The sequence below is a fragment of the Carassius gibelio genome, chromosome B5, assembly GCF_023724105.1.
Source record: "Carassius gibelio isolate Cgi1373 ecotype wild population from Czech Republic chromosome B5, carGib1.2-hapl.c, whole genome shotgun sequence".
Taxonomy (NCBI): domain Eukaryota; kingdom Metazoa; phylum Chordata; class Actinopteri; order Cypriniformes; family Cyprinidae; genus Carassius; species Carassius gibelio.
This window is the reverse complement of record NC_068400.1, coordinates 37,882,182-37,910,130: the sequence shown is the minus strand read 5'-3', so window position 1 is coordinate 37,910,130 and position 27,949 is coordinate 37,882,182. Positions and strand designations below refer to the sequence as shown.

General features: G+C 39.0%; 1 protein-coding gene across 2 annotated transcripts; it reads right to left on the bottom strand.

The window, feature by feature from the left end:
- Positions 1-11: 11 nt before the first annotated feature.
- Positions 12-27,241, bottom strand: gas2l1 (growth arrest-specific 2 like 1). 2 transcript variants are annotated; one of them, XM_052556014.1, is made up of 5 exons: positions 25,917-27,241; positions 11,238-11,345; positions 8,176-8,272; positions 7,186-7,495; positions 12-4,801 (listed from the first exon to the last, which is right to left on the bottom strand). In XM_052556014.1, the coding sequence occupies exons 1-5, from the start codon at positions 26,601-26,603 to the stop codon at positions 2,779-2,781; spliced, it is 3,225 nt and encodes a 1,074-aa protein (XP_052411974.1). In that variant the 5' UTR covers positions 26,604-27,241; the 3' UTR covers positions 12-2,778. The 2 variants fall into 2 exon arrangements, with proteins under 2 accessions (XP_052411974.1, XP_052411975.1); XM_052556015.1 differs by lacking the exon at positions 25,917-27,241 and adding an exon at positions 24,760-24,982.
- Positions 27,242-27,949: the final 708 nt, after the last annotated feature.

The window sequence follows — 27,949 nt, the reverse complement described above, 5'->3', positions numbered from 1 at the left end:
AATACAAAGCATTTCGTCCAAAACATTTTTATTATAAGTATTAAATTAACAGCAATTGGTTTTCAAGGAACAGTGGAATGTTGGTCTTGCAATATTGCTATTCAACACAGACAATTTCCACAATGTCAAGACCTCACATTTCATTGTCAACATTAAAGAAAGACAATCAGCCAAACAAACTGCAGAAATTAAATCAATAAACATTCAGATTTCAAATCATCCAACAGCCTTTTCATTTACTGAAACCAGAGCATGACATAGATTCAACATGCATTTTGTAGATCACATTTGAACATCATATTTGCATAATGCATATCAGACTGGTTCGCTCAAGTAAATTAAACACGTGAATCTGCACTCTTGTAGTATTGACGTCGATAATGAATAAAGAAAAACAGAACCCATCCATGCAATAAATTATTTTTTCTTCAAAATGCCTAAATGTGATTAGAAATAATGAATGTCATCACAGAAAATAAACATCTTTCTGTAATTTTTTTTTTTTTGGAAATCAGAAAATAATAAATACAACTGGTGCTCAAAATGAGTTACCTGTACAAATGTATGGCAGTTAATAATAAGATACTGTAAAGATTACTGAATTTGTAGTGTGTTTAAATGTGTGTTTGACTAAAGTGAGGCAAAGCAACCATTAATATCATTTGAAAGACCGCAGAGCTCTACTGTCCTTATTTATACCTATTTGAGAAATTTAACATTGTCCTAAAGTGTCACAACAGACGTTTAAATGGCAATGAACATAAAAGCAATGTGCAGTGATGCATTGTATTGCAGCTTTTATACAAGACATGTTGTGGAGTGTCAATGGCCATAACAGTAATATCATATGGTTGCAGTCCTTGAGGCAAAAAAATAACACTGAAATCCATTTCCATAAAATCTCCATCACTTTTTCTGACCCTTTTTGATTCACTAAAACAGCAAACATCGGAACACCTCTCAATAAAACACTTGCGCTCATAAATACACGGCAGTACTGTATAAAGCCTCCGAAGGAGAACATACCAAAGTAAACAATTCATCCTTTCATATAGAAACATACAACATTGTCCCTTTATGACAAAAAATTTCACCCACAACCAATCAACAAGGCTTAACAGCTTACTCATTTAATATAAATAAACAATCCAATGCCAGTATGTGTGTAGTGTAATTTATAAGAGGAGTCAATGTTTTATTTTATGCAATGGTGCCTACCAGTACCAATTCAAGATTAGATGTGTTTGAAGGTTTAAAAAACGCTATTTATAAGCACTCACTCAAGTCACACTTTCATATTATTCTTTCAAGTCACACAAACATCACCAGTAACAATCAGCTCAACTGTCCAAAAAAAAACACCCCTTGGTGGCGCTATAAAGCTTTAAGAAATGTTATGTCTGCCGATGATGACTGTGAAAAATATCACTACTTTGTAAGCAGTTTTGGACTCAGTATGGCTTTTCACAAAAAAGGGGTCTGATTTCCTGAATGATTACCATTTCTATTCATCGTTTGTAGTGATTTCCATATTCTGAAAACATCCTATTGATGTTTAATATGGCACTATCTTTAGTTATATGTCCTTCATTTCTCACTTGCAGATAAATCAAGCAATTTACTTTAAACAAAGGAGCGCTCATAAAGCAGGATATTGTTGTCACTGTGACCTTAAACGTGGGATTGTCTCACAGTTAACAATAGGCCAAAACACATAATCCATCCAGTATGACAAACATTCTCTAGCTCACACACTCAGACTTAACCACCCAGATACATACACACCATCTCTTCATCTCTACTTCACATACACAGCTTCTCATCCTTACTTTAAGGCAAGAAAATTTGTCAAGGCAACATTCAATAGCAACATTGCATAGCTAAGGCAGAATGACCATACTGAAATAAACAGAATACATGTTGTACATTAATATTAAAGTCAATTAATAATAATTATATTTACATTACACTACCACACATTTAAGCAAATGAACATATATTACCTATAAACCTATGCATTAACTGTATTAGTTTGTACAGAACATAAACAAATGAAACGTTTGTCTGCCACGATGATGTTGCACAGATCATGTGTAAAATATGAGAACCTATTCAGCAAGTTAATATGGGCTAAAATAACAGTATAACCACTTAAGTGTATTTCCAATTTGGATTCCACATGGAAGTATGGTCAAAACGTCATTTAGGCGTCTGTCGTAAAATTTGCCATAAAATAACACCGAAATGATTCCACCATCTTATTCTCCAGTATACAGTATACACTGTATATTACTATTCCCTGATTAAAATAAGATTTTTACACTTCTTTCCACCAAATGAAAACTTAACCAGCTAAAATTTGTCCTCACGGAATAAAAACAGGGTCATGAGGACATTAATAAGAAGCATTAAAACTACAGATCCCTAAAGGGAAATGCAATCATTTCCTTTCTCAAACAGAACAAATCTTAGGGAGAAATGACTCGAACTAAATTAAACATAGTTCAGATGGTGCATGTACAGTAGGTCTCAGATTTACTTTAGAACAGGCTTTGTTGGTCCAAGATGTCAAGAATAGTGTTGTATGTTCTTAGCCACTAGGACACATCTATGCCTCCAGTGAAATGACAGGAAGGATCCCAGCATCCTGCTACATGTTGTACACAACAGTCAGATGTGCATTGTCTCTTAGTCTTACAAATGTGCTTTTTTCCCTGCTCGAATCTGACTATAAAGCTGTATATGATGAGCAAAGGTCAGTTGCCTCATTATCATCCACTACATCCAGGCCTCATTGTCTAGGCTGGACTCTGAAGAATAGGCACACTCTCTAGAGCCCATAGCTGGGGAACGCTGCTGGGGTTGGATGAGGTCAGCAAAGGCCTGATGCAGAGCTTTGTGTGAGGGTTGGTGATTGTTTAAACGTGGAGACTGTGGTGGGGTCTGGAGGGGAGATGAATTGGCAGGAGACTGCTGACAATGATTCCTGTATCGTACAGGTGTAGGGATACGAGACGGGCTGTTCTCAGGTCTGTTGTCAGTGCGGGGTCTTATGCGCGGCCGCAGTTTGAGCTTGTAGATGGAGGGCACCCTCTCTGCCTTCTTTTGACCTTTCTTGGGACGGAGGATGACTGTGTCTTCTGTACCCCCATTGGCCAGCGGGAGAGGAGGAGTGCAGGAACCTTCGGATGGAGGCTCGCTCAGACTCAAGCACATGGAGGAGCTTTCACTGGAAGAGTCCTGGTAAGAACAGTCATCTAGAGGTGGAGGAGGGGAGGGAAATGACTCAGGAAGTTGCAGGTCAGCATTGTCATATGGCAGGTTTGGGTGATGTTCTGTAATTTGTGGTACATCGCCCTCCACCCCAGCCCATTCCTCCAGGTCCTGCTGGCTCTCCATTGGCACCTCTGTCAGAGGAAGGCTCCCACTGATGTCTTTAGGGAGGCCTGACCTTGATAGGCCTGAATTTGAGGCCTCTCCTTCCTCTGTGGAGCTGGAGATGGCAGGGAGCTTACGAAGACCTCCTCCTTTGCCACCCCATCGCTCTCCCTCCAGGACCCGTCCATTGGGAAGACCTCCACGAATCTGGCTATGGAGAAGGGCGGGAGGATCCTCGAGTGCACATGCGCGAGGATTCGTCCGTTTAGACTCTCGCAAATCAGGTAGGACTCCCACCTTACCTCCAACATTAAGAGATGACGATGAAGAGTTTGAAGAAGAGTAAGCCGAGTCTGTAACATTAGTGTCACAGGAAGAGTTTGGGAGCACTGCTAAACCTTGTTGGGAGACGGGGAGCTGTAGCGACCTCATTTCCCTTCCAGTGGACGCTTTACCCTGCACAGCCTTGGTTTGTTGCGTGTTGGCCAGGAGCTCGGCCTCAAAGCTGCGATATAAGTCTTGCTCCCTTTGAGGGTCCAGACTTGGCAGCAGGTGTAAACTAAAAATACCACTGTTCTCCTGGCTCTGCTGCTGCTGGTTGTGGGGATTTGCCCAACCTTTTTGGTCTCTCCCAGCGGATCGTGCAGTGTGTGCTGATCGAGGGGATCGTGGTGTGTGGTGATGACTCGATCGTGGAGAAGAATGCGGAGAGCGCCGGCCTGGCTGTGTGACCGGCGGAAGCAACTTTCGACTCCCAGTGGAAGGTGACCGAGGTACAGGGGGTCGTGGCGTTACCATCCCCTTTTTCGCAGGACTTCCGCTGGCACAGCTTTTCACAGGTGAGTTGGAGGCAGAGGAAGATGCTTGTCTCCTGGCCAAACTTCCACTTGTTCGTGAAGATGCTGCGGGCATGTGTTTGGGTCTCAGTTCCTCTCTCCGATCTACTGAAAGAGACTGAGGGTCTCTGTGGCGAGGTGAGGATCCAGGGCTCACTTCACCCAGTCGAGCTCTTGGAGTCTTGCCCTGGCTGAGGGAGCGTGGAGCCTGCAGCTTCCTTTGACCTTCGGGTCCCAGTGATCTGCCTCTTTCTGGGCGGGGTGTTCGATGTACCTCTGCCGGGCCCTGTGGTGGACTAGGTTTCAGGACTGAGGTGGACTGTGGTGCAGGGCGCTCTCTGGAAGCACTGCGGGCACGGGTCTGAGGGGTTCTCAGGGCTGGAATCTGTGCTCCTGCTCCAGAACGCTCAATAACGTGTTTCCCTTCCTTACGGTTCACCAGAAGAACCACCTCGTCTCCATGAGCATGCCGTGTACCCAGAGAGAAGCGTCCTCCTCCGGTGCTTCCTCCTCCACCTTTAGACGAGGTTGTGGAAGAGTCACTATCTCCTGATAGCCTGCGAGTCAGAAGAAGAGATTCCTTATTCCTGTGTGTAGGGGTAAAGAGAAGAAAGATTAACATAGATATTGGGATGTATGAGACCTTATTCTCAAATATGTTACTGTCTGATATTTTTGACATATTTTGTGTCACATACCCACCACCGTTCAAAAGTATGGGGTCAGTTTAAAAAATTTTATGTTTCTGAAATTTGTCTCTAATGGTCATCAAGGCTGCATTTATTTGATCAAAAACAGTAATAACACAAAAACAATATAACCTGTTCTGATATTTGTTTTCTATATTATTATTTAAAAATGTAATTTATTCCCTTGATGGCACTGCTATCTTTAAAGAGGTCTTCAACTTGACATGATCCTTCAGAAACCATAACGAGAATTTGGTTTGGTGCCCAAACAACATTTCATATTATCAATGTTGCTAAATATTTTTGTGAAAACAGTTACAAACATTCTGATTCTTACATGAATAGAGCATTCCAAAAACAGCATTTATTTAAAATTATTTTTGGAGAACTAAAATCTTTAGTCATTTTTGATCAATTTAATACTTTGATTTTGATCAATTTAAAAATGGGTATCTTGGTTAGAATTACTAATCAACATAGTTTCCATTTTTCTCCATGATTTTATGTGATACTTTTCACTTTTGACAACATGGAGAATCTGTACCAAGCGTGCAGGGAACTGTATGCAAGGCTGTTTATTCATGAGCTATTTTCTGGGATTAAAGAAAGCCATCACATATGAATGTCGAGAGAGATTACTCATCCTTTGGCATTATCAAACACGTGCACACAGACACACTTTCTGTACACACCTTTTTGTAAACTTCTACTACTAAGTTCAGAATAAAACTGACAACTCTCTTTTCTTTGACCTTAAAGACTGGCTTGAGGCAAAACACAAAAAAAATCACTGTTTTAAAATTATTTCTAAAAAGGTAGAATGTCTAGATCCTAAAATACACTTAAGAACAAGTGAAAGTGCTACCCTATTCTTCCCTCATTTGATTTTATTCAAATGCACTCTTATTTAGACAAGAAAGTGAAATACGCAAACCCCGAGAGTCCGGTTCTGTCATGTAAGATGCATAAACCATGTTCTGAGCAGTTTCTGCAGTGACAGACCTGGGGGTTGAGATTATCCTAATCTTCAGTAATCCAGTCTGCTTCACCTGCAGCTCTGGGAGTGCAAGTGTTAAAGTGTGTTGCTCTGACGCTTGGCCTGCATTATTAGTCAGCCTAAGGAAATTGAGGCACACAGCCAAGATAAACCAGCAAGCTGTTCATGGTCCAGTTATACAATGTCCTGGCTGCACACACTGACGTATGCCATCTGACTGAAATAACGAAGAACCTTTTAAATCTTCAGTATGTTTAGGATTTATTTATTTACCACTCTAAGTGTGCAGTTATGCATGACATGGAGTTTTTATAGTCATGTTTAAACATTCATTTTCAGGTTAAAAATAAAACTAAGAAAATAATACAAATATGTATAGCTGTCCATTTGCTCTGGAAAAAAAAACTGGTCTATCCAAAACATGTTATCACTTGCATAATTAGGCAGTGAGAACACTGTGATTGTCTCCTTATAAATGTGTAATTATTCCTTTCTAACACAAGGGGGAGTCACAAACTTGACAAGAAGAGGATAGATGTCAGGACAATGTCACCTGGGATTAGCTCAAATCTGCTTGCAATAATCTGTGTGTTTGTGTGTGTGTATTTGTTTGTGTGCATGTGCACGGTTGCTTTTAGATGCAGATCACTGTGAAGGTACAGTGCACAAGCAGAGAGCTATAATTTGTTTTGATTTAACTAGGTCAGTGTGAGCAAATGGCAGACACCCTGAGGGATCTACACAGACAAAACAACTGTACAAACACACAATCATGCATGTGTCCCGGTCATAACGCTTCAAGCTTCCATTTTTCTTTTATGGATTGCATTCTTTCTATATCCATGCATGCATTTAGTGATTCTGTGATTTTTTTTTCTCTCTCTCTCTCTTTATTACTATTCATATTTCTTTCTGTCTGGAGAAGGTATTAGCTTTTTCATATCTTAGAAAAAAAAAATCTTATTAATAAAAATAATACATTATGAAATATACACTTTCTTAAAATGTATATTAACAAAATGTATGAATTGTTTTAGTTAGTGTTTACAAGAGCAGTCATGTTTACACTTCTTATATATCCCAAGCCAATTTTCTCCTAAATAAGAATAAATAAGATAAAGAAACAAGATCTGACACTTTCACATTCATTTTCTAGGTGTCTTTGACTCCTGTGTGATTTTGGGTACTTTTCTATTTTAGGTACTTTCCAAAGAGCTGTAAACATGCACATATGCATACACACACACACACACACTGCTTAACACTCAAACACACATGCACTGACCTGAGAGGATTAAAGTGGCGTGGTTCTGATCTGTCTCGTGGTGGTCGAGGCAGCAGTGCTGCGGGTCGCCCTGTGTTAGTCTCCATCTCCACAGGTACAGCTGCATGGTGCGACCTGCCAGGCCGTGATGGAGAGGACTGCACCGTGGCACCCAACGCAGGCTCCAAAGAGCGCCTGTCGGAGGTTTTGTAGGGTGCTATGCCCTCATTGCGCCAGTGAGGTCCTGGGCTTGTGGAGCGGGAGGAGTGAGCGCTGGAGCTCTTACTGTGAGGACCCTGGCCACTCGCTTTAGCTTGCTGATACCGGTGAGCTGTTGAGGTCAAAGGAAGGCATCATTCAGCTCTCTTAATATTCACAAGAAAGAAGATGAACCTCAACAACATAAGTGTTTTTAAACCTAATACACATGTGAATGGAAAAAAAGTGGAAAAAATGCCAGTTAATGTGTCTTGTACTGTATACTACTATTCAAGGTTATGGTTAAAAGTTTTTTTTTTTTTTTTTTATTAATACTTTTATTCTTAAGGATACATTACATGGCAGCAGTTATGGCTGTTGGCAGATTTGCCATCAAAGGAATAAAATAAATTTTAAAACATATTAAAGAGGAAAACAGTAATTTTAAATTGTAAAAGCATTTCACAATAGTACTGTTTTACTGTATTTTCGATTAAATGGATCCAGCCATTGTCAGGAAATTTGTTTGTATATTTTTCAGTAAGTTGAATGGCAATATATGGATTATATAAGAATGTTAATAATATCAATATTAATATATGATCTGAGTTAGTGTTTACCAATCTGTTGTAAAAGCCCAAAGACAGAATTACTCTAACCCTCATCAAACAAAAAACACTAGAAACAAAAACTTGTGTAACTTGATTGAATGATACTGTGAGAAAGTAAATAATCAGGCGTGAGCAACACATGTAGTGTTGAAAAATTCCAGTTAGTCTCAGAAACAGGAAGTGACACGAGAGGTGATCTCACCGAATGCGGCGCAGCGACAGGGATCGTGTTTGTCGAGGTAATGCTCAAGTGTGTCCCAACCTCCACCCACACGCACCATCACATGAGTCCGTAACACCTACATAGAGAGAGATGTTAACACCCACACACATACACACACATTAACATCAACCAACCAAAGTGAAACAATACAGCTGTAATACTCAGTAACAGATATCAAAATTGTGTTATAAACCTAACAAGCAGCTGAGTAAAGGATTTAAAAAAATCAAAAAATAATTTTCATGTTTGTAGCATTAGAAATGTAAACAGCTGGTTAAAAAATCCAGACGGAAGTGTGATTCAGTGGAAGATATCATACGTTTTGACAAATAAAAAAAGAGAGTACCGTAGTAAAAGATTGGGTGCAACAGGCTACACTTTTGAGGTGGGCCTATAGTTTGTTGGGCCTACAATGAGTAGAGGTTAGATCTGCAAGTTTTTTTTTGTGTATTTGTAAATGTGTCAAGCTGTGAAACAAATGAACAAAATACATTTTTCTAAAGAAGAATTAAGCAATGCCTGCCATGCAGAAGAAGCAGTTCCTAAGGGTGATGCTAGTTTATGCCCATTGAGTTATGTGTGGTTTCCTACTGGCCAAAGACAAAAGAAGCCCATCAGTCTTCAATGCAAGTCTATGGCATTTTTTTGCACCATTTTATTGTTCACCAAGTAAAAATCATAAGCCTGATCACTCAGCAAAACTGTAAAGTATGTGTAAAGTACTTGGCACAGTCAGTAGGGTTTGTTTAAATCCCAAACGCTCAGTGTGGGCAACAATAATATGTCTTTAAACGCCACTAACAATACAGGTGCAACTACATGACAGTCAGCTGATTATTATAAGCTCAAGCCCTGGTGTCGTATAACTCTATATAACAGATCTGGCCCACAACACCTTTATTATCATGACAACACGCAATGACAGAGCTGGAGAGAGAGACATCACACACTCTGCCTTATCAGCTGGTCTTCAGAGAGAGGGAATGGAACAGATTTAGCATAGAAACTACTGTTTCTTAGCTTTTCTCTGATGAACAGAGAGATACGTAGGATAAGACACTACTATTGATTTCTTTTTCAGAAAATCACTCAGTCAGGAAAACACTCTCTTTCACATTTTCACTGCTGTTGCTTGCGTACTTCGAACCTGTTGCAACAAAGCTCTTTAGAGTTTTAGCATTGCTAAAGTCCATCTGCTGAGCACATGGTAAGGAATGATCATGTGACGAGTGTCTGTGTGCTGTTGCCATGAAAAGAGAGCACATCTGCTGGCTGGCACAGTGCCCGCCTGCACAAACTTACACAAGCCCTCATTTATACAGAAACAAGCTAATCCATACACTGAACTACATCTAGGACTGTAATTCTCCTGCACAGTTCTCTGCTTGTTTTGACGTCTTTTCCACATAAAGATGACAGGTAGCATCCCTACACAAAATAATGTACATTCTATTCATCCGCATTAGTAATCATAATTATAATACAAAGAGAAATAACTACAATAAACCGATAACAGAAACAGTTTATTTAAAAACTAATATTACATACCAGACTTCTTATAAAAAATAAAAAAAAACTACTTTATTTACGCTGTGACTTGGAATCATCATCATTTGTGACATGGTGGACACCCCATGTAGATATTTAGGAAAATGTAACTGCGGGTAGATGTGTTGTTACACTAGGCCTTAATAATTGACTTTTTTTGTACCGCTACTTTAGCCAATGGGAATGCTGCAATCTTTGGCAGCCAAAATCATCTGCCCTTTAAAAAGCACTTGGGATTCATCACCATGGCAACAGGCGGAAACATGCTGAAACCGTAATTATAATAAACAGCAAACAAAGCGAATGTTCTTTTGTGCCAAGGTCTTCATTGGCAGGGATTTCAGCAATTTTCGAGAGGTTTTCTTAAAGTTTACTAACATCAAATTCAGCACTGAGCTTCTAAACAAGGTGATCATCCAGAAGATGACAGATGACGTTTTCTGTGCTTTTCACCTTCTGTCTTCTTCACTGATGTCAACACAGGGGAGCCGAGCCGGGCATGTGAATGACCTCTGCTTCACCTCACGCTGTGCTGCTAGCATTCATTTGTGCTGAACAAGGATGATGGGTCTATGTATAATTATAATCTAAGTAAATAAAAGGGTTCAATCTAACAGCACCAGCTAAGTTGGAGACACACATCTTGCAAAAAAAAAAAAAAAAAAAAGGTACACACACACACACACACACAGTACAAAAACGGAGCAGAGAATTAAATCGAGTTTAACTAATTCAGTTGAGGAAGATACAATTCCATCTAAAATTCCTCTAGCTAAGAGTGAAAATCTGCAGACCCGACATTATATTAAAGAGACACAGATGCATGCATAAAGTGCATGTAAATACGCATATACCAACTAACACACATACTATCCAGAGAGCTTGGAAGAGAACAGGAAATGACACAAGTCTCTATTTCTGTCTGCAGTATGAATGGGTGTGGGTGCTTTTAGATGAAGTTGGATAACAGGCTAAGTCTTGAATAGGTCAGCCTGGCAACTGTGTAAACACCATTCAAACCTCGGGATGACTTATTATGGAGCTATAATTATTATAGTTTGACCTCTATTCTGGGAATTTTAAAGATTCCAATGATACAGCAGTGCAGGTTCAAAAAGTAAATAACAGAATCGATGGCTTGATGTCTGTGGGTGTGACAGCAGCATTTGTACAGAACTTTGTAATGAAAGAAAGTGAGGTGTATCATTCTGTGCCACTTGCGTCACCAAATGAAATAGCAAAAATAATAATGTTTTCAAACTGATTGGCATTGGTTGAGTCAACCTACGTTTAACATTTAACAGAATTTTTTATAATAATAAATAAATAAAAAATACACAGTTCAGCTCAGAATTTTTTCAATCTATTTTAAAGAAAAAAAAGAGCCAAACTTCAGCTTTAAGTAATAAGGAAAGAAAGAAAAAGACACTGGCTCAGTGTTTTGAGAGAATAGACAGGTGAATGAGTAACTGGTGAGTTAATTAAAGATGTACCCTGATAAAGATGAGTGCGCTGGAGTCTCCGACTTTGTACTTCCCTTCTGAGACTTTGGTCATGGGGAACTGTGACGGACAGGAACACTGGCCCAGAATCTCCCGAACCTACAAAACATGTTATAAAATCTTATCAAACAAATCGCATAAAGTGTGTAGACAATCATTGTTATACGTTTTATATACAAACAAACAAATGTTTAATCACATAACAAATAGAAAAAAAAGATTAATATGCTGATAGATGCATTACAAAGCAACATACATTCCGAAGCCAGGTCTATAGTATGAAGCTTGCAAATTGTAAATACAGGCCTGTATGAATCATAACTACTTTTGACCAACATCTTACTTTCCATGTATTTTTATAGACAATCTAGCTTTTTTTTTATTACACCAACAGAAAAAGGACTAAAAATTAGCATGGTATTACTAAATGATTTTTGGGCACTGTAGCATGGTTCCTAAACAAAAATAGAAAAATACAATACAATACAAATACAAATGTCCCGTGTTGGTTTCTGTTTAGTTCCTGTCTGTTCTCATTTGGTTAATTTCCAGTTCTCATCAGTAAATCTTCATTCATTAGTTTCCATCTGTGTTATATTAATCTTCTCGATTGCTCAGATTGACCTTCTTTTTAAGCCCTCAGTTTCTGTTTCTTTTTTTCTTGAATTAATGTTATTCAAATGGTACACGTGTTGAAGCTTATTAAAGGAATAATTTTTCTTCCTCTCTGTTGTGCGCCTTTCCTACAACCACTACCACCAGACAGAATCCAGGACGATTACAGAATGAAAACGACGACGGAGGACAAACTGTTTGCGCTGTGGCAGAGTGGTCGGATGTTGTAGAGATATGTGGAGGAATTCCTCACGCTTTCCAATGAAGTGAGCTGGCACGACTCTTCGTTTGGTGCGTGTTTCCAGCTGAGGTTGGACAAGGATATAATTCACTGATTCGTGATCTTCCCACTTGTACTTTTACCCTGTTTGAGTTGTTTAATCTTGTCCTTTATTTGAATAATTCCGACTTCGAGGTGGAAGAAGTCAATAATTAAGTCTTCTTGTCCAGCTTCCTCTGAACCCCCACAATTCTTTTCACCGGCTCTCACCACCTGCCCAAACCGAGGCTTCCCTAAATTCTCCTTAGCTCCTCCCTAGTCCTCAGCCCAGGATTGCTGGCTACTTAGAAGTATCGATCGCCAGCTGCTTGGAAATCAAGATGGCCGCCATGGGCTCAGCATTGTTGGACATGGCACTGTCGACAGACTACAAGGCTCCAATCCTCAACCCACAGCGGTCTCCAGAGCGGCCCCCAGAGCAGACTCCTCGAAAGCACCCCTAAAGACCACTCCTCCAGATCGCCCCCCAGATTAGCTAGTTCTCCCCAAGAAGATTTTATAAGGGGGATGCGGAAGATAACTGTGGCCAAGCCAGCTAAGGCCAGAGAGTATCCGCCATGGCCTCAAAGTCCCCTGATCTGCCATGGCAACCCGAACTGCCTGCTCCGCCCTTGAGGCTCTCCTTGTCTATGCCCTGCCCTATCTATCCTGTCCTGCACCAGCCTCCATGGGGCCTGCCCCCCATCCCCGATGTTGCTGTTATGGCACGGGTTGTGCCTTCCGGAAGGGGTTAACTTCCTGCTCTCATCAGTTAATCTTCATTCATTAGTTTCCACCTGTGTTATAGTAATCATTTCGTTTGCTCTTTAGTTTGACTTCCTTTTATAAGCCCTCAGTTTCTGTTTCTTCTTTGTCTTGAATTAATGTTATTTGAATGGTCTACATGTGTTTTAAGTTTATTAAACTCCTACTTCGTTTTGTCAAAAGACCGGTTACTTCGGTACCCAGTCAGTACAATTTTCTTTTTTTAAATGTTACAGTACCAGGGTTTTTTAAGTACTGGTGGTAACGAGTACCTTTATATGGAGTGCAGTGTTCTCATTTAACTTTGCTTCTGAACATCACTTCAAAATACGAAAAATAAATAGATAAAAGAATCAATAAATATTTGTATTATATTTATGTACATATCTCCTCCACATAGGAGATGAGCTGAGATATATTCACAAACATGGAGTCATTCTTTAGTATTCAGCTGTTTTCTGGCAGATTATAAAAGTCATTTAGTCACACTCGGAGACAAACGTTCCACTGAATGTCCACCAGCACCTGAACAGAAGCAGTTTCCTGTGAGAAACACTGAGTCACATCCCTAACCTCGCTTCAAGGATGCTGGGAGCGTGTGTAAGCATGTGAACGGATAGAACATAACTAATATGCAATGCATCATGGGATGGCCTGTTATTGACTCCTGAGCTCCTAAGGTTGACTAACCGAAAGAGCCAGACCTTTGCAATTCCTGTCACACCTTAACTGAATCACTCCCTTTGGAAAACAAATAGTCTCTCTCTTTCTTCATCTATCTCTCACTCTCTCTAAAGCACAAATAGTGAAACAAAGAGCCATTCCCTAAAGTTGCGTCATATCCTGATGAGATCGGGGACTTGCCCAATGATTAACTCAAAGGCACATACCACGTACAAATACAACATAATTATTGATGTGAAAGAGAGTGACGTAATGTAATGGAGGCATGCATGTGTTCTGATTTAGAGTGAAAAGTCCAGAAGGTCAATCAAGCAGCAATGTTATGAGTTAGCCATTTCAGAAAGGATGAATAAGACACAGACACTTATTAAATTCAGTGTTGTATTTCAGGCCAATATAAAAAGAAAAGGTTTCAAATTAATAATTAATACAAATCTGTTTTGCATATTATTTTTCAATGCAACATTATTTTATCATTTATATTATGTTATGCACATTTATATAGTATGCAGTATATTTTCTTTACCAGACTGTGCAGTTTTCTACAGTTAAAAGTGTGGGAAAGTTCGACTGTTGGAGGCTCTGTGCTGTTCCATTGGACTGCTTGTGCAAACACATGGAAAACTCATCCTTATTTCCTACACAGACAAATTCAGTTGAGTTTTCACAGATGAAAGACAGCAGACTTCTGCTGGCATGATGGAGAAGATTTATTGCCACACACAGTCAGTGAGACTCGATTGACTGTAGTTAAATTTGTAGGCTCTAGAATTGCTATGAGTATCTTTAATATTCCACATTATTGGCCTGTGTGGAAGATTAGAGGGTTAAAGCTGGAATATTCTATAATTAGACCCATCGTTGTGTCTTTTTAGGCAGCATGTGTCTGACAGTTACCACAGAAGCAGAATGAGCTGTAATACAGACTCACTCTCTCTGCTGTTCTCTCTGAAGTAAGAAGTGCTCTCTTGTTGTGTTTGCCTCTCTCGTGCTTCACTCTTTTTCTCTAGACATCTGTTCTGGAAAGTCTGTAAGCAGTGACCACCTTAAAGATTTCTGTGGTAATACACAACTGTTAGGTCTCCTCTCGTGATTTTTATGGGTTCTTTCCATTACATCATATCTATATCAGAAACAAATGAGGTGAAAAAACCAAAATGCTTCCAGTCATCATCAACACTGCATACAAATGTTCTTATTCATTTTAAATGTGAAGAGGTTAGCCAATCATAACAGAGCCCACTCACATATACTGTAACATTCTTAAAGCAAAAACAGACTATTACAGTAAAACTTCACACAAGCAGTATTTAAGCAAACACATGTTGTACCTTCAAAAAACTAATCTGTTGTGTGTAAATGTGCAAGCTTTCTGAGGTTACCATGTTCAGTGTTTCTTTTAGAAGAGCTAGACATTTTTATATAGTTGTTAAAAGTCGGTCACTGAGTGAGTATTACTAGAAACACTGTAAAATTATAAATGGACTTCAAACATTATAAATGGACATCAGGGAAAACAATTAAATGCTAGAGAAGTTTGGAGTCTTTAAGCTAGATGCACTGTTTAAAGTCTCCATCCAATAGACTGAAGGAGAATCAAGTTTACACAGAGCTTTTCCATTCAGTCTAGCAGAACCAGAGAGACCGCCTGTAACGTTCTCACAGCATTTCTTTGTTGATTTTAACTGAGAAACCACCCTTGTCAAATGCAAGACATGGAGACGTTATTTAAATGCCGGTCTCCCCAGCAATGTCTACTGTCAGCAGCATATAATGTGTGCAAACAGAGCAGTCGGTGAGATGTAGCTGTGATAGACTCAACGCTGAGAATGGGAAAAAGCTGGTTCCGCACTGCTCTGGAAACAGTGATAAGAGACAACGTTCATATGACTGCAGTTATCAGAGCTCTCTCTGTTACGGATGCAGGCATCTCCTGGGAAAAACATACTGGCAGACAGAAAGAGATGAACACCTAATGGAGGAGGAGTGAGACGGCAGGAGAGGCAACGCCTGCTGGGAGTGTATAAATATGATAATGAACATGGCTGACGAAGTTGACATATTAACTTCTGCACCAAATTAAATGAACACTGTTAAAGTTATTCAGCATTTTGTTTTATAAGCAATTTAAAAGTGTTAAAAATTAAATCAATGGAAAATCGCCAGTGTACACAGTACTTTAAAATAAATACAAGGTAACTACATCAAATTACAGATCTAAAAAGTTTTAAAAAAGGTTTTGAATCAGCGAATCATGAAGTGAATTTATTTCTGCTGACTGCAATTAAATAAAATAAAAGATTATATATATATATATATATATATATTACTGAATTAATATCTTTCAATCCAATGTTGATGCTTTAATTTATAATGAAAAGCAATAGTTTTAAACTGCAAATATTTCCATTCACAAACAGTATGATTATTTACGGGAGTGACTACCACATTTTATAACTAAATTCACACTCATAAATTTTCAGGATCCACAACTGCTTATTGATAACCCTAATAATACACAAATTCTGAATGAAAACAACTCTACAAAAAAGGGTGTTGTTTTTAAGAAAATGCACATGACCTCATCTGTATTGTGTTTTTGGTTCCCGAGTGCTGTTATCTGTGCTGCTTTTTTTCCTGAGCGTATGTCTGGAGGGAAAACTCTGTTAATCACCCTGCTTCCTTTACCACCAACACAGCAGCACTAAGGGACAGTGAGAGCCAGCATCAAAGACACTGCGCTGGGCGAGGTCAGCCTGGAGATGCAGACGGGGAAATGGAGCATCTGAGAGATAGTGAGCTGTATCTGGGTCTCTGATAACTGCAGGCTACCTGATACACACTTTGACAGAGGTGACACAGAGAAGGTCAGATGGGCAAAAAGTGAAGTACCCTTCCGGATTAGATATAAAATGGCCGTGGGTGTGGATTGTTTTGGAATAGCTGATTCGTTTGCATGACTGAAAGTCTTCAGTGTAAAAAGACATCCTCAAATGGTGAAAATAAAAATAGTGGTAGACTTGTATTACACTTACAAAAGCACGCAAATGAATGATCTTTTTCATGAAACAGTGATGACGGGCATCATTAACTGTAGTAGCTGTTATATTTTGGCAAAATATCTATGTGTTCAGGGCAGTTGTTTCTCAAAACGTCTCATATATTTAAACAGTATGGAGCTGTTTGAGTAAAGTCTGGAAAAAAAAACTATACCTCGCAGAAAAACGTTTGTTGTTACAGTTTTTCAAGAATTTTGTTTTGCTAAGAAGTTTATATCTGATTCATTACACTAGAGGAGATAAAAACTGGGTGGGTTCCAACAGAAATATGATCATGACCCTCTGCTTCAGTGCTTCAGTTGGTGTCTGGCACAGAAGAAACATTTTTTTGCAACTCCAGTGGGGAAACCAACATAAGATCAACATCACACACAAAAAAAACAAAAACAATAAAATACAGATATCTGGGTCACTAACAGGTCTTACATATTCTAGACCAGTCTGGTTCCCAAACTTTTTGAAAGCATGGCACTACTTTGTTAAACTAAACGTACATGTACATACTTTATCATTTGATTTGCTCAAACCTAAACTTATAACTTAAAGAAATGGACGGCGCATTCTGAGATATATGGGTATAATTTATGGATGTGATGGTGAGGAAAAGAGGGTGGTAGTTTCCACTTTTTTCCTCAATTTCCTTCTGTTTTAAATAGCTTGTAAAAGCGCCATGACTTTCATTTTCAATTAGCGCCAAATCTGCATCAAGCAGTTGTTTGTTAGTTGGCGCTGTCACCTTGTTAGTAAACAGCACCTGTAGGGAAGTACGATTACGTTATACGATGCGTCTCTGCTGTTGGTTGTAATATTGGTTAAGAAAATCCACACTTCAAACTCTTGAGCAGCAACAACAGTACGATGTACTCCACTGTTGTGTGTTTGTTCGCGCTTGCCTTTAAAATCATCACGTACTGCGCATGTCGCAATATATAACATATACTATGCATCACATGACATCACCGTTTTCAAAGATTCATATTTTGGGTGTTTACATGGAAATGAAAAGGGTGGCATTTTCAAAAACTTACACTTTGAAACAAGTTTTCAAAAATATGAGTTTTTTAGTACCCAAAACGCCACTGTCGTGTCCAAGCAAAATGCATAACAAGTTTCCCATTTTTGTTTGAAAAGGTTGTTTTGTAAATGACCCCTTAGATGAATGCCAGAAGTCAACAGGCTTTTTAAATTCCAAAATATTTTTCAAACAAAACTTTTCTGCCATCGTCTTCTCTGTCTCTCTTCACTCTTCTTTGTCAGCTTCTCCTCACATGATAAATGAAATCTGATCTGTGATGCGACTCTCATTCAGCATACTGCACTGTGCAGCTGCGTTCAGTGTTAATTTGAGTGAACTAAATGATTTTTATTATTATAAAAAAATCTAAATGATGGTGGGGCAGTGCTGCGGTGGGCAAGTGACATAACCGGTGTTGAGGTTTCACACTGGTAAAACTGTTAACATCTTCTATAGCAGCAACGTGAATTTCATGTCCTGCCAATCCCTGCTTGAAATATTAAATTGTGCACACACCAGTACAAAGGGCAGAGCTGAACAGAGCGGACAGGGCGATTCTATCCTGAGATTGGCAGTGAATACATATTTAAACTTTAAATAAGTTTGAAATATATCAGTGTTTTCTTTTTGTTTATTTATTTTCGACATGCTCATATGTTGGTGTTTTGATATAGCCTATTTTTTTAATATATGCTGTAAAAGGTTATTATATGGTACGATAGTATTTTAGGTTGTTTAAATTTGAAAAAAGCTAAGATTCTGCGGCACCCCTAGTCAGTTATCAAGGCACCCACTTTGGGAACCACTGTTCTGACAGACTTCATTTCACTTAAAGGCATAGTTTATTCAAAAATAAAAATTATAAAATTAAATTCATTGGGGTCCAATTGAACCCCACTGATTTACATTGCATGTATAAACAGGAAATAACGAGACCTATTCTAAATCATCTTCTTTTGTTACTGAAAGAAGAAAAAAGTCAGAATTAATACAGAAAAAAAAGGATTTTGAACAAGGACATTTGTGACGGTGTCAGCAAGCAGAGATCTGTGATCGAGTGTGTATCGCAGTGCGCTTAGCCAGCATACTTTTACAGACAGAGGGGAAACGTGGAGAATGCGCACGATCATTTTCACAGATCTGTCATCTCTTATCTGATTTGTAATCCTTAATTAAAAAGACATTCCTTCTACCATCAAAAAAAAAAACAAAAAAAAACTTCGATTTCCACGCACACATGAACAGAGAGACCTAACCAGACAAACCAGCTGCTTAGAATCACTGGGCTATAGGGCTTAAGATAAACTTAAGATTTAAACAAAACAAAAAACTAAGGTACCATGACAGGATTGTTTCCTTATAGCCATTTTGTAAACTCTGAAGTTTGGTCTCTCCAGTGCATTAAAGGCTTGTTGTGGCTCAAGGGCGAAGCAAAATATGTGTCTTGTCTAAAGAACTAAAGAATGAAAACTCTCCTCACAAGCCTCAGCATAAGACTATCACACGCTTGTCCTTAGTTTGAGCCCTTATTATGACAGAACTGAAGTACGTTTAGTGAGATAAATTGAGCTATAACATCAGCTGACCTACTGGTGCTTATAAAACTTCACATGACCTGAATTGTACCTGGCATAAAATCTTTCTAGTGACAGTATATAACCCATGATACAGTCTTTCTCTCTCCGTTTTCCCACAATCTACCGCACAGATTATATCATCAATTTTCATATCTCAGCCATAATAACGTTTGGTCATAACAGGCCACAAAAGACAAAAACAAACAGAGGTTGTTCATTTATTTATACTTAATACTTAACTCAACTCTAGTGTCAATTGCAGTGGGAAATCAGTGGCAATGAAACCAAATACTTTTGCTTTAATTTAATCAAATCTAATTTGTTTATATGGACAATTCTTTGGAAATATGGAGAAAAAAAACTAAAATAAAATATTGCTGTGAGCCATAAAATGTAATTCTAGGCAACACTGGAAAAACAAAAGAAGCCACTGTAAATAATTTTCACAATTCAAAATTTGTAAGAATTTCTGTCACTTTGACAGGCATCTCACACAATAAATATAAATGAAAGATTACAGATTACTTGCGTCAGTGCTTCCGATTCATTCAGCTCACTCAACTCAAAAAAATAAATAATTTTCTATTGACTTGTCTTATCACATCTAATATTTTGTTTTTCTATATTAAAATACAATTTATACAAAGAATGTATGCATTACCATTGTGCATGTTTAAAATATAACAATAGCTCATATTGCCAATTTTGCAGACGATTCAAACACATACTGTAATAGGAAAGGCATCCATGCTGTGATTCTATCAGCCACCAAGAGAGTTAAGAAAGCCCTCAGCTTCCACACGCCAGAGCAGACACGGGTGCACACACATTCATCTCCACACGCTCAGTTACACATGAATGTATACACACATGCGTGCACACAAACACATGCTGAAAATACAACAGGTGCTGTATGAAATGACATACGGCTCAATCTGCCAGTTCTGTTAATAGAAGAGTACTGCAGCCCACCACAGAAAAAAAACATGATTTATCAGCGTAACCATAAAAAGAGAAAAGACTAGAGATGAGTTCATATGGGAAATACTCAGAGAAAGAGAGAGAGTGAGAGACATTCCCTCACAGTGAAGCCTCAGCTTGTGTGATTCTGACCCAGCACAAACCGCCATGACCTACTTTTCCTGTCTCTCTCTCTCTCTCTCTCTCTCTCTCTCTCTCTCTCTCTCGCTGTCTATCTCTCTGGTGTAAAATCCATAAGAGGTGGGTGTAGCAGTCTGTACAGTACAGGCACTTCTGGCAAACTGTGGCCTGCTCTTCTCTGAATACAACATGCTGTGAAGCATATAAGGCAGGGTTATTATTGCAAGCTCAAACTAAGACGCAGAGTCAAGCTTGGTTTGATGGTGCAAGAAGGCTTGAGCATGCTTTATTTTGCCAGAGCTCATTTTTTCCAATTAATACAATCACCTTAGATTTTCCTTAATTAAATTAACATAATTAATGCAAGAAAATGAAAACACATTAAGTCTACCAGTACAGTTACTAATACTGATATAAGATATGAAACCGCAAGAAATGGTAGAAAATAGCAGAGGACTCTTCATTCTCTCACAAATGTACTTTTTTTTGCAATGTGCAATCTTGTTTGCAATGACTATGATTTCTGTTTAAACACAGATAGTGTCTTTTCTTTCAGTTTATTATAGTTTGCTAACTATAACTAACTATAACTATTCAAAAGGAGACACGCACACACACACTCACACACACAAGGATGCATATTAAGTAAATGCTGTTTTTTTCACACGTTCTATTCATCCTAAGAAAAAAAAAGTGTCTAGAAAAATATTTAACAACATATGTTTTTAACATTGACAATCCAAATAATACTGTACAAAAAAAAAAATACTGTTGTTTTTTAAAATATGACTGTTTTTATTGTATTTTACAAGTGTAAATTATATCACAGTACAGTGTAGTTTCAACACATTAAAAAAATCTGAAAGCGGTTATAAAATTAAGCTAATTTGGAAATGCAGAATGATGTCCTTGCCATGAGGTTCACTGAGCAACACATCACCCCAGCTGCCCTCACTCTTTCCGCTGCTCTCTTTATTCTCCATCCATCTTTTTCTCATTATTCTGTCCTCATCTCACCTCTGTTTCTCTCTCTGCTCTTATTTCTTCTCTCACCCCCACACATCTTTCATTTACGCTTTACTCAACTGCATTTTTCCTGCTTTTTCCATTTCTTCAGCTGCAGAGCTTTCTGTTTTCCTCGACCCCACCTCTCTGTGATATCAGCCTCTCTCCCGCTATCATTGTCCTTCAATTCACCTCTACCTCACGGCTATCTCCCTCTCTCTTTCCCGGGCCTCATGTTCCCTTCAGCCTTTAGGGGATTGCAGATACCTCCATAAATCTCTCAATTTCGATCCATGAGCACATGAACACTGGGGCAGCATATGTGTGGTCAAAACCCTGCAAGCACTTTCAGCAAGATAAAGATCATTTTATAATTCCTGCAGAACATCATGAAACCACATGATTTGAGCCTGGGTGTTTTCATGCCTGGATTATAATGAGAAGGGCAGCCATACTGCACTGCACCATCGAGCAGTGTGTTCTTGGTCCGTTTCTCCTTAGCTCTGGGCAAAGACTGTGTGTGAGTGTGTGTACTGTACTCATGCATGTGCATGTCTGAGAAACAAAAAAGTGAGAGAATAACAGGACTGTGCATTATTGGAAAAAAAACATATGGCAGAATGTCAAGGCCTCAGGGTGTAGGGGGAGAGAGAGGAAAAGACAGTCTGTCAGATACAGTATAATGCCTCTGATGTTGATCAAATTGTAGGGCATCATGTGCCTTGATGTCATTTCATCGGGTATTTCTGTCTGCTGTCTGTCTCTCTGTGTTTTTGAGAGCATTCGCATAAAATAAATACATAAAAATCAGTACACCCGTATTTTGTTCTCCAGTTTTCTTTGATTAAATCTACAGCAACATTTTGATTTGCTGAAGGCTGGAGCAATGGCTGCTGAAGATTCAGATCAAATCGAAAATATATAAAGAAAAAAAAACTAATAATTTTTTCTCAATTTGTTTATTTGTCAATTTATTTTTGATCAAATAAATGCAGCCTTAGTGAGCATAAGAGACTTTAACATCCTACAGAAGTGTATGTTATATTACACTTCTATTTAAAGCAGTCTGAGTAGCCAAGGGTTTGTGTAACTATATGACAAGTGATGTAATGAGACACTGCATCAACGACAGAAGTTACAAAAACAAAAGACGAATGGGCTGAGAGAGCAGACAGAGCAAATCGGTCTCTCTCTCAACTTTGGGTTGGGTTCTACAGTATTAGACTCACTATACAGAAACATTTTTGTGACTAGACATTTTTGCAGGAACAGGCTATACTAAATACTATTACACAGGGGGAAGCAGTGGCCCTGTCTCCCCCGCACTGTCCAACAGTTTAAAATTCGAGGGAAAGGTGCAGAGGAGTATTTGTCTCAGTGTTTCTGTAACTAAGAAAATCAAGAGGAACTATAGCTGTGTAATTCAAAGACACTCATACCTCTGAGACACTTCTGCTTTTCCTCATGCAGCATGAATGTATTTCAGAACGAGGATGTGTGAGGAACTAATGGACGGTGAGGACCTTTCATATTCCTCAGGGATGAATAGGATTACCAATACTAAATCCGGGCACATCCACAGGAGCCTTCGATCCTGTTTCCACGGAAATCTTTTTAAGAAATACAAGATCAAAGCAGAATAATCCTCATGGTCATCGTTTTACTTTACAATCATGAATCTTTCATTTGGACAGTGACTTTGATGTTTGTACGTATTACTAAAACCTAAAATAACCAACTGACCAAGCTAAGACCCTCAAACTAAATCCAAAACATAAAAAGGTGTAGACTGGATTACACCACACACTCACAAAACCAGTAAAAAATCTAATAAAATAAAAACTTTATACTCAAGACAAAAATGATAGATTTAGGGACCATAATGTGAGTTGACTGTGTTAGAGATCATTTTACTTTATCTGAACATTAAAATGACTTTTTCTGGTGTAATCTAATGTAGTCAAACAGATTTAGTTAAATAATATTATTAAAGGTATAGTTTGCCCAAAAATTAACGCATAAAAAAATTATGAACATGCAAACAATTACATTTAACTGTGTTATTTAATATTAACTATAAGTAAGTGTTATATGATGTCAAAACATGAATACAGAATTAAATATCAAACACTTAGTATTTGATATTTAATAATGTATTCTCATTTTCACCCGTTTTTACATTTAGTTTCATTATATATATATATATATATATATATATATATATATATATATATATATATATATATATATATATATATATATATATATATATATATATCCAATATGGACTGATATAAATAAAAGTTACAAATCAATTGCATCATCAGATATCCAAACACTACTGATATATTGAGCATCCCAACTTTTTAAGCTGACTTGACTTCAAATCAAGAAAGCATAAAAGCAATTGTGTTAATGATGAAAAGACAAAAAATAAAAGAAATGACAATCACACAGAACTTCCGTATTATCAAATTGCCTGAAACAATGAAACAACAAGCTTTATATAGAAAGAGGGGAAGTCTGAATGTATTTGTGTGGAAGTATAATTTACCCACAAACCAGTCATAAGTGGCTGCATGACATATTTCTAAAATATGGCAATACGGTTATGTCCAAACTTGTCTGTCAGAGAACAAAACCTGTTAGAAATCGCATAGTTACAGAGGGCAGTTCCTCTCACAGAGCATATATAAAAGCAGACAAGATGAGCGAGAGTGTACTCTGCTGAGTGCTTCGGGGCGATCTAATGTTTGGACTTGCTGGCTGTCACTGAATCCACCCAGTCTGTCTCTGCAGGACAAAACCAGCTGCTCTGTTCAGCAACATGGCTTGTGAGAGAAGTTGAGCAGCTGTGTTATATGATCCAGACAAGGTCGACCATACAAGAGGACAAATCAAAGTGTGTACTGTGCCAGACAAATCACTGCCCGTATGCTTTAACATTAGGCTTACATTCAGTAAAAAATGCTAACAACCTGTATGGGATGAGTTCCTGATGTAACAGCACCATGCTGATGCTAGCAGTTCACGCTCAGGGAAAAAGATGCTTACACGCTCACAAGGGCTCACTGCTGTTTCTATGATGGACCAACACTGGATTGAAAACTTAATTCTTTAATTGGGATGATGTCGTTGACCGTTTTTGTGGATTTAAGTGGTGAAACTGACATTGCTGATCAGAGCATGAATGAAGTGAAGAGAGGGACTTTTAGATGGAAATCACCACAGTGGCACACTAGAGCTTGCAAATTTCCCTCTGTTGTTCCCTAAACATTTTAATGTCAGAATAATTGGGTGAGAGCAGACTATCAGAAGCATTTTTCTGAAACAGCAATATTTGCGGCTGTGGCAAAGAAGCGAATAAATCAAATAAGAACGATGTGTTCATCAGTTACTCTGTATGTAAATATTCAGCTATCTCATAACTTACCAACACAGACCAGAATCCAATATCTCTGGTCCTTAGACAACAACCTTTCACCCTCAAGAACATGCATATGTGAGATATGGCACGGACGGTCAGCATTCCTCAGGACCAGGGTAAAATTAAATGTGCAGACTCAGATGTCACACACCAATACAAATCACACACTTTCTGACCTTTCATCCAGCACCCACGCAAACACAATGATCCACTCACAAGACCAGATAGCATCAATCACTGAATCAGTGCGATGAAACGGGTTACAAAACCAAATAAATAAAAGCAATCCAATCAGCAGGGTCAGAGGTATGTTTGGATGAAACCTCCTACAAATGTTATTTTCACTCAATATTAGCTGACATCATGAGAAAATAATTACAAATGATAAATATTCAACAAATATGGCATTCACTTCAGTAAATTAATTTAGATGGTTCAATTCATGAATTTAGATCATTTTAAACTAATTTCTTAATTAGCCATGTGGAATTTGAAACATGGTTAATATTTATATTATCAATAAATTCATTAATATGCTTTAAAACTAATTTTCGTCATTAGTTATGAATGCTTTGATACATGGTTGTGACAAAAGAATTAAGTCACTTAAAACAACAAAATAATTTTTAAATGTTAAATAAGTGTCTAATTTATTTCTATATGACAAAGAAACTTATCTATATGGGGAAGCCATTCAAATAAAAACAAAATGAAAATAAATAGTACTTTGGTGTTTATTGTGCCAGAAGAACATTCTAGCGATAACGCATAAATGTTGCTATTTTTATGTTAGGTGAAGCTATATTTTGTCCCATCTTTAATGTATTAGTTTACTGAGATGCTTTGGGTTGTTCTTCCAAGGCTGACATTTGAGATGTAGAGCCATTGAAGGTAAAAGTCAAGATTTGACTTGAATCCACTTATATCTACTGTATGCAGAAGTACTGAAAGCTTTGTTAACCTGTCATTTCTGGTCCATATAAACACATTGCAACACAACAAACAACTGACACCAGAACTTTCCATGACACATTGGATCCATGTCTGGGGTTCTGACTTGTGGGATGTTTTAACTACTGAAATGCATCAAGTTCTGAATACTATCTAACCAGATTATTAATAACCCACCGGCCTGTCTGAGACCCTACACCTGTCACACTCACCAGCTCGTCCAGGTTGCGCATTTCCAGCAGAACCCTCTTCTGCTGCTGCTGCCAGCGGGCCAGCAGCTGTGGGTCGGGTTCACCGATGCTCTCCTTGCGGCTGTACGTCCTGCTCGGCGGGCTCTGCGACTCCCCCAGAGCCTCGGTCAGGTTCTCCTGGTCCCGTATCTCCTCCTCGATCTCCTCCTCGAGTTGAATCAACATGGGGGCCAGCATGCCAAATTTGGCCCCCCGGCGAGCCACCTCCAGCAGACACAGCACCAAGTTCTTCTCGTTGCACCTCTCCACCAGGTCGTTTGTCTCGAACATGAGCACATCTTTGATCCAGAGCTCCTGCCTGCACCAGCCGATGAAGTTAGACACGTTGTCTCTGGCCAAAAACGAGCCCGGAATGACGTTCCTCGACTGGAAGACCACGTCCTTGCTGGGTATCCGCAGCGCAAGCGCCGCATCTGGATACTTGGTCTTGAATTCGTGGGCGGCGCGGTTCACGTTGTTTGCATGCCGGCAGAGCGCGCAGCCGGTCGCCAGACCCTCCATAAAAGTGTCCGCCGTGATGTCCAGATCGTACAGCGTGTTCAGCCATTCAGCCAGATCCTCCTTCATGGCATACAGGTATTCCTCGCTGGATTTGAACGGCCTGATGCTTTTGGAGGCGGCGGATTGAATGTTGCTCTGATCAGCCATGTTACGGGAAAACGGGTATCAATCAAGGCACGAAATGACGCTCGATTGTCTCGTATAGCGATCCTCCACAAACAGCGCTGGGAATGACATAACGACGCGCGGTAGGAGCTCCTAAAGCGGGCCGCTCTGACTCGCAGCGCCGCGGTACAGCTGTGGGATTCCGCGACGGATTCCGGATGTCTGTGAGATACCCGCCTCCTTCAATGACCACATAACGATTTCTCATCCCCCCTTAGGGAAAGTCCGGAGCGAAACAGAAACAGAACGATTATCAGAACATGACAGCTCGACGACATACCATCGCGCTCGATGCGCATGAGGAGCATCCACGTTGTCTAACAGCGCTCCGCAACGCCTCGTTTATTCATTCGTTCACTCAAAGGACGCATGTCCGATTGAGACAGGAAGGCAGTCCCGGTCTACTGGGGCACTTAATAATAATCGTCGGTTGGAAATGATGCGACCGTCCTATGCGCCGCCTCCTGCACAACGCGTCGAGCTGCAGTGGCTTATACATCGAGTTACATCTCATTAGAGGATCAACTGCACTTTTATCCCCGCGCAGCCCCTTTATATCAGCTGCCCAGGCAGTTAACGACATCCAAACCGTTCACATTTGCATCTGACATTCGCTTGATACCGATCATTTTTATTCAAATACAGTTACTGTTGTGCAGTCGAGCGAAAATAGAAACGAGGATGTTGCTTTTGCCTTATCGTATCTTCAATTTGCATGTTCGTTGGTGGGAACAGGGATCCTTCTGATTGCTTCAGTTAGAAAAAAAAATCAGGTTTAATTAGTGCGACTTTGATCATGTAATATGTTTGCACGCGCTGACCGTCTGTTTAAATCAAACACTCAACTCAAATTAACTGATGTAATTAAACATACAACCTTGATGTGATAAGCAAATGTGGCAGGGCAATGTACAGTTACAGTCAGGCGACGCAAAGTTGAGGTAACTAGTCTCGCGCAGCCAGACGTGGAGGGTAACCTTAGGACTATGTGCCATGATGACCGATTAACTACGCTATCCCATTTATTTATACAACCTTAAAAATACAACCATAAATTAGGATTTATTTAGTTATTATAATTGTTATACATATTATGTTGTTTACATGACCTTAAAGCTTCCGCTAAAATAGGCCACCGTACAATATTATGTGATATATTTCTATCTGCAATTCAAATTCATTTGGTGTCTTGTTAGGAAACATATTAAGATGCTCCGACGACCGTTTGCTGCACCACAAACTAGCGAACTCGCGCTAAAAATGCGAAACCGCGGTTTAATGTTTGAGACGTGCAAGTAGCGCCGGTATCAGAAAAAAGTATTTTTGAG